The 7,426-nt window shown below is 60.2% G+C and overlaps 1 protein-coding gene across 1 annotated transcript in view; it reads left to right on the forward strand.

The window, feature by feature from the left end:
- Positions 1-1,452: 1,452 nt before the first annotated feature.
- KIF19 (kinesin family member 19) overlaps positions 1,453-7,426 on the forward strand; it is a 25,454-nt gene continuing 19,480 nt past the window's right edge. Inside the window, exons 1-3 of the mRNA XM_077756048.1 lie at positions 1,453-1,526; positions 1,866-1,917; positions 3,637-3,717. Coding sequence (XP_077612174.1) covers positions 1,453-1,526; positions 1,866-1,917; positions 3,637-3,717 — 207 coding nt within the window. The remainder of the gene's footprint in view (positions 1,527-1,865; positions 1,918-3,636; positions 3,718-7,426) is intronic.

The following is a 7,426-nucleotide window of genomic DNA, read 5'->3' on the forward strand; positions in this document are numbered from 1 at the left end:
AGAGACGTATTTGCGTTTGCCAATGCATTAGTGCTGTGCCCCCTGAAAGTGGGGAAAACCGTGGGCAGCGGGCGCCGCGAGATGCCACGTGTTGCCCGGGTGAGAAGAGGTAAAAGCCAGAGCCAAGGGTGTGGACAAAGGGGAGAAACACCTACAGAAGTCAAAGCCCCAGGGCTTGAACAGAGAGGATGAGGGGAAAGGAAAAGTGAATGACGGCTTAGCAGTGTCCTCGACAGGAAACACGGAAGGCGAGCAGAGACCTCAGTTTGAGAACAGAGACGACTTTGGGACGAGACTCCGAGTAAGATGCGCTGTGGCCTCCTGCTCAGAGCTTCTCGTATTTTGAGCTCCATGGGCCATCCTGGGTGAGATTTATGCACCTGGAGGAACAGAAAAGAAAAAGAAAAACAGCTATAAGTCAAACGACCAGGGCTCTCTGGAGGCTGATCCCAATAGATTAGATTCAGGGTCTGATATGCAAGCCAGGGGGTGTTTTCCATAGAATAACTATTTATCCTCACACTTAACCTGACTCTCACTTGCAAACCAGCCAGCCTTGGTGCGCAAGCCTTGGGGAGGTGACCTGGACCTGAGAACGGACCAAAACCGTGCGCCACTCCCCCACCCCAGCAGAAGTGTTTTGTTTCCACCAAGCTTCACTCGGTTTGTCTCTGTATCAGATCCAAGGCCACGAGTGGCTTCCTGCCACTGTTTATTAATAACTGCACCTAACACGAGCCCCTTGGGGACAGTCAGGGAAACCAGTCCCAGGGCGCAGGCTGGCATCATGCTGTCCCCGTGGACGTGCGCCAGGCCGTCTGAGGTGGCCCTGGGGGGATGAGCAGCTCTTCCTCACCCAGCTTCTCCCATGGGAAGAGATGCCCAGGGTGCCTCCCTCACCCTGTCTTGCAGGGGTGCACGGCCTGCCTCACCCTCACCAGGGACAGAAGGAGACAAGGAAGAGAACCCTGAGGACCCGGAGGAGGCTCTACCGTCACCATCAGGAAAGCAAGGCCCAGAGCCGAGACAGGAAGCACTGGCTCCACGTGGGTCAGCAAGTTGGATGCAGACCTGGGACCGGAGCCCTGTTTTCCTAGGGCCTCCTGAGGCCAGGAATCTATCCACGATGCTCCGCCCAGCATGTAATTGCTGTCATGCTCGCCAGCAGTGGGGACGGCAGCCTTCAACTGACACTTGTTTGCCCAGGATTGTGGCTCTTTCCGCAGGCGGGGAGTCACAAGGGCTCGCGGCCGACTTGACCTGGATTCTGGTTTGCCCCGAAGGCCTTGTTTGCTAGTGGGGTACACTGCGGCGGGCTCTAAAGTGAAACACCCCAAGTCGTACATAGGTGTTCCCCAGGTGGACAGCTTGGGCAGAGAGACAATTCTGCACCCCCTCTGGCTCTGGACACTGGGTGAAGACCCTGCGCCAGAGACCCCAGCCACAGCCACGATGCACGCTGTGCCTTTGGAAACACCAGGCAGCCAGCCGCCGCCCCAGACGCCCAGACAGACACCAGGCAGCAGGTGCTCACGGCCCGAGGGGCAGGAACCGCGGCTGCCAGCGGGAGCCTGCAGGGCGCCCCCTGGAGGCAGCAGGGAGAGGGGGCTCTGGGCGCGAGCCGGGAGCCGCAGGAGGAGCCGAGGGGCTACCAAACGGACACGGCGGCGCCCTGAAGGCTGGACGGACACACAGGCGGGCAATCGCCCAGAAAGCGGCGCACGCAGGCTCGGGCGCCTCCCCGGCGGAGGCGGCCAGCTCTCGCCTGCAGCGGGGGAGGGGCGGGGGCGCCGAGGCCCTCCCCTTGCCCCGCCTCCCCGACAGCGCCCTTGGCCGCGGGCGCGTTGTTGGTTTCGGGTTGTCAGGCAGCGGCAGCAGCAGCGCAGGGAGGCCGTGAGGGACCCGGCGGCGGTGGGGGTGCGGCTGGGCCAGGCCCGCTGNCCCCCATCCCCAGCACCCCCCACCCCCCCCGAAACCCAGACTCTGACTTGGCCTCACCACCTGTACCCTCACCACCACTAAGAAGACACTGAAGACCAGGGTAAGACTGTCCTGAGCAACTTTCCCCAAGTCCTGGACGGCAGAAGAAGGGGTCCTGGCCATCCCGCAGAGGCCTGAAAGTCAGCCTAGCTTCAGTCCCCCTCCCCCTTTACACCTTCCCGCCAGGGGACACCCCCCCCATCCCCAAAGCTTGTCCAGATGGGTCTCTGGGGCAACACTGCTCTCTGGTCTAGAAGAGCCAGGGCTTGATCCACCTGCCCGGAGAAGGAAAAGGGGGAGTTTCCCAGTGACCCAGGGCTGTACCCCGGCCTCGTGGGGCTGGGAATTTAAAGGGGCTGGGAATCACAGGTGGGCAAAGAGCCCCCTCGTACCCGAGGAGCTGGCACGGGGTTGGGAGCGGCTTGCAACACAGATGCCGTCCAACATTTCATAGACGTGCTGGACGCACCCAAGATGCACCTGTTCCCCAAGCCCTGGGGTCTGGGGCAGATGAAGAGGTGTGAGCAGGTGTCTGGGGCGGGGGGCAGGTAGAGACGGAAGACAGACCCCTGATTATCAATGGTTCTGTGTCGAAGTGATGAGGGGGAGGCTCGGTGACCCCAAGGACACCGCCCCTCCCACCCCACTCTCCATCCCCTAACTTCTGAGGTCTGGGGAGGGAGGCCTTTGTCACCAGCAGGTGGGTGGTTATGGAACCAGAGGATAATGTCACCACCACCCCCCGACACCCCGTCTCTGCAGAGTGAGCTCGTGGCTTCAAAGGGGAGCTCGACCCCAGCCCCAAGAAAGCCCCAGGCTCTGGAATATTCTCTCTGGCGGTTTAGAATGTGTCTCTTTGAAAATGGCTGCCTTGGCCTGCATGGATGATGTGCCCCCAGGGCAGCGATGGGGAGCCTCCTGATCCCCCCACCACCACCGTGGGGGGAGGCTGGCTGAGGAGGCCGATAGGGATGACCTGACAGACAGCAGAAGTCCCTCAGAGGGTCTTACTCACCATGAGGGTCCATTAGCAATATCCACACATTCAGCAGGCATTTCCCTTGGTCAGCAGAAGAAATGCACCCCCTTGTACTTTGGGGGAGACCCATGCACAGGATAAAGACCCACTGGCTGGAGAACAGAGAGAGGATGGAGCCCCCCACGGTGCTATGCTTAGTAGGAATGTGGCCGAGGTTGTTAGGATGTCACCGTGAAGTTCCCTGGGCCCAGCCCCATCCTCCCCACCAGCCAGCCCTGTGCCTTTAGTTGCCGCGCATCATTTGCAGATGCAGACAGGCTGCTCCAGCGCCAAGGCTCCAAGTTCAAAGCCTTGGGGAGTTGCAGGTGCTTAATTTGGGTGTGTGACTGATGCAGGCTGCAGGAGCAGACTGCTCTCTCCCCTGGGGCTCTCCCTGAGGCCCGGGCTCCCCGGGGAAATTCATAGACTCAGATGCAGCCCGGATGCTGTGGTCCTGCTCCCCTCCACCCAGGTGGTGGCCTTGACCCACAGAGTTTCCCTTAAGACCAAGGAGGCCTGAGATGGCTGCACAGGGGAGAACCCAGGGGGCTTGCCCAGGGGGATCCTGGGGTCCTCTCATCTTGTCTGTCCAGCCAGCTCCCTCCATCTAACCTCAGGGGTCTGGCCTTCCCTCATAGGTGGCACTCCGGGTCCGGCCCATCAGCGTGGCAGAGCTGGAGGAAGGAGCCACCCTCATCGCCCATAAAGTGGACGAGCAGGTACCCAGGGCTGTGGCCAGGAGCTGCAGGGCAGGGCAGAGGGCTGCTCATACCTGGCGGGGCAGGTGTCTGCTCACGGGGTGGGGGGCAAAAAGGGTCCCCATGGCTTGAGGCAGCCTCCATCCTCCATCCGCTGAGCTCTCCGTTGTTCATGGATGACATCGTCAAGCAAACCAGGGTTGTTCTTCCAAAAAGCCTTTTCAGATTGATCCAAGGAGAGCTGAAAGCTCCCCTAGCCTGGGTGGGCCCTGAACTCCTCAGTCCTGCGGTAAAAATGTCACACACTTTCCACGTGCCTGTGACATGACTTCCCCCCCTCAACATGCCTGCTCCCCATACAGCACATATTTACATGGTCTAGGGCTAAAGCCCACCTCTGGTTCATGTTTAGCCGAGTCCTCAGATGTCTGCTTGTTCTCCTGGCCCTCATGTTACTGTGATGAGGTGGGCAGGGCAGGCCCCACGTCCATCTGCACAAGAGGCAGTAAATATTTACCACGTACCCACAACACACTGGGGACAGTGCTCGAAGCTGGAAACCACAGTGAGCAGAAAAGACCCTGCCCTTGCTCTGTTACTTTACAGTCTGGTACAGGGAGATGAGATCAAAGAATTAACCCCAGCAAGGGCTTCAGAGAAATGCGTAGTGCTGTGAGGGGGGCACTTGACCCAGCATAGGGGTCAGGAAGGGCTCCTGTAGGAGATGGTGCTTGAGGTTAAACAAGAGCGGTGGAGAAGGGTACTTAGGGTGTGCATGAGGGAGACATTTCAGTCAGAGGGACTTGCCTGTGCAAAGGCCCTGTGGCAAGAGGGATTGTGATGCACTTGGGTAACAGGAGAGGCCCATGTGGCTCAAGCAGGAGAGAAAAGGCCGACAGGTGTGAGGTGAGGCAGGGGACGTGATAGGGGCCAGACCATGGCCAGGATGTCTGATTAGGGGGGCAGGTGAGGGCTCAGGAAGCCCAAGGGCCATGAGAAGTGAGCTGGAGGCAGACCATATGGCCTCTGGCTTCCCTAGGGACAGGCGCCTGCTCCAGCCTCTTCCTTCAGCTCTGATGGGCACAGCAGAGGATGACTAGAACGCCATCTGTCTGGGGAGGCCCGGTGGGAGAAGGATGAACATACCCAACAGTTACACTGCGTAGGCTCTACCATTTGCCAACTGTGTTGCCTCGGGCGGGTTGCTTCTCGGAGCCTCAGTTGTCTCGTCTGTTGAGTGGGGGGCAGCAACCATGATGCCCTCTCTAGGGGGGTCGTTGTGGGCTCAGGTGTGCTCTGTGCTTTCCTGGTGCCTGGTACACAGTAGGGGCTTAATAGCTGTAAGTTAACATCATCAATCAGCGACTGACAATCTCCCCTGAGCTGCTGGACCGGCTGATGAAAGGGCCCAGCCTGATGAGCCAGAAGCCTCCTTCCAGGCAGGGGCCACTCCCTGGGTGCTCGACTTGTCCCCAGGAATATCAGGTCCTCGGGGCTGGGACAATGATGGCTCTTTTTCTCTGCTGCTCCTGGCTCCCCGCCGGAGTGGGGGCTGATAGATATTAACTGATGCTGATGGAAAGGCTCTGGTCTAGGGAACGGCCCATTGTGTGCCCACACCCAGCAAACACTGGCTCCTTTCTGTCCCTGCAAGTGGAGAAGGAGGGTCCGGCCCCATCTGGCCAAGCTGTGTCTCTGAGAAGGTTCTGGGCTGGGCCGTCCTAACAGGGAAACCCTTTTGTGAGCTTAGAGATGCAGGGAGGGTCGTCTGAGTGGCGTGGGCTCAGGGCTGTCCACGCAGGCTCTGGGTCCTGCAGAGAGAGCGCTGGGCCTCTGGCCTCGAGCTCCTTCTGTCCGCATCGGGTTCAAAGGTGGCTCGCCTGGCCTGTGGTTTGGGCGTAGCCAAGCAATCGGCAGGCCGGGGACGTCGTAGAACCCAGCCATCCCTCAGCTGACGAAGAAGGCCCTTGCAAGGAGGAGGTGAAAACCCGGGAGTCCAAGAAGCAAAATGGATGGCCCTCTTCCCTTGCCTCCTACTTGGACCTGTCTCCCACCCCCAGACCTTTGTCCCTGTCCAGTGACCCCTCCACGGTCTGTCTGCCAGGCCCTGAGGGAGGTTCGGGGACACAGCTCCATCAGCTTCTCCAATGGGCCAGCGGGTCAGTTTAGCGCTGTCCATTCCTCCTGAGTTCTGGAGGCTGGCGGGAGAGTGGGGTGATTTGGGGGAGCGCCAAGACACCATGGCCAGGGAGTCTCTTCCCAGCAGAGGTCCAGGCGGCCTCCCAGTGTCCTGCCTCCTCGAAAGCAGACATGCAGCTGGGATACGGAGTCTCCCTGCACCCGCTGCTCTCCATCGCTCCCTTGCTGGTGGCCATCATGGCCTGCGTGGCCTGGCCCTACAGAGGGGCTCCCCAGCTCGGCTTCTTCTGGCCTGGGGTTCTGGGCTCTGCATCCCCTCTGTGTTGGGTGGGTGGCTCTTCCCCTGCTGGTGAGGCCACAGGCCTGGGGACGGGGAGCCGCTGAGTGGGGCAGCCCAGAGGTCACTGTTGAGAGCCCTGCCTCCTGGTGGCCGGCAGGGAGGCCCACCCGCCAGTGGGTCCTGAGTTGGGGGAGGTGGTCCGAGGACTCCGTCACCCGCTGGCTTGGGCCGCTATGCGGGGTCCGAGGCCTCCGGGAGACTTGGGAGTTTGCAGCAATGAGGATCTGCAACGGGGACGCTCCCACAGGCAGACTGTTCTCGGGGACCAGAGGCCCGTGGGCCTGGATTCTGGGGAAGCTAGGCTGTGGGTGTAGATTTGTAAAGGGGATGGTCTGGGTGCCCTGACAGGCTTGTGGTTTTAAGGCCCCCTTTTCAATCCAGGACCCAGATCATAACACCTTCTTTGGAGGAATTTGTGGGCTGCTGGACGCACGGGGCTTCCCCAGCGCCAGGCACATATTAGGGGTTTAGCACATGTCAGTGTATGTAAGGGCTGAAGTACAGGATGGTTCCCAGCCTAGAAGCAAGTGACACATGGCCCACCCCTTGCATCCCCGCCTCCTGTGCCAGACAGAGCTCTCAGCCCAAGGGTCCCCAAATGGTCACCTGCCCACACTCCTAGTACCACAGAGGTGAGACTGGATCCTGATGCCAGACCCACTGGGGATGCCATGAATGACCACAGAGGAAGAGCAAGTGCAGGCTGAGAGGCCATGGAAGGGGGGAGAGGGAAGGGGCTGGAAGCTCCACCTCCTCCCTTCCACTCCCTGCCCCCAACCAAGCCCTCAGGCTGCTGACACTCCTCCTCGCCCTCCAGGCTGTTTACCTGCAGGATTTCAGTCACCTGAAAATATGTGTAATCCCATAATTAGCCTTTATCTGCTCCAAGCCCCATGTCACCCCTGTGCTCCTGGGGTCCTGTCTGAGGGGCCACACCTGGGCCTCATCAGAAGACAGGGAATTAAGAACCTGCCCCACCCCGTGTAAGAGCTGGAGAGAGGCTTGCAGGAGATCATGTAAGGGAGGGCCCCAGCCACGCACAGCTGCTGTGCAAGAGAAAGAAAGTATAGGGTGACAGATGCCAAGGGCCTTCCGCCCACTTCCCTACACACCCACCTTCCAGATGCTTCTTAGCCCCGTTGCCCCAAAGAGTTGAGCCTGGCGGGGGATGACTGAGAGAGTGTCTGAGGGTTCTCTGCCCTCTGCCGTGCCCCCCCTCCCACCCCAAGGTCTCTCCCCGCCCCTCTCCAC

The sequence above is a fragment of the Crocuta crocuta genome, unplaced genomic scaffold (genome assembly GCF_008692635.1).
Source record: "Crocuta crocuta isolate KB4526 unplaced genomic scaffold, BGI_CrCroc_1.0 scaffold50, whole genome shotgun sequence".
NCBI lineage: Eukaryota > Metazoa > Chordata > Mammalia > Carnivora > Hyaenidae > Crocuta > Crocuta crocuta.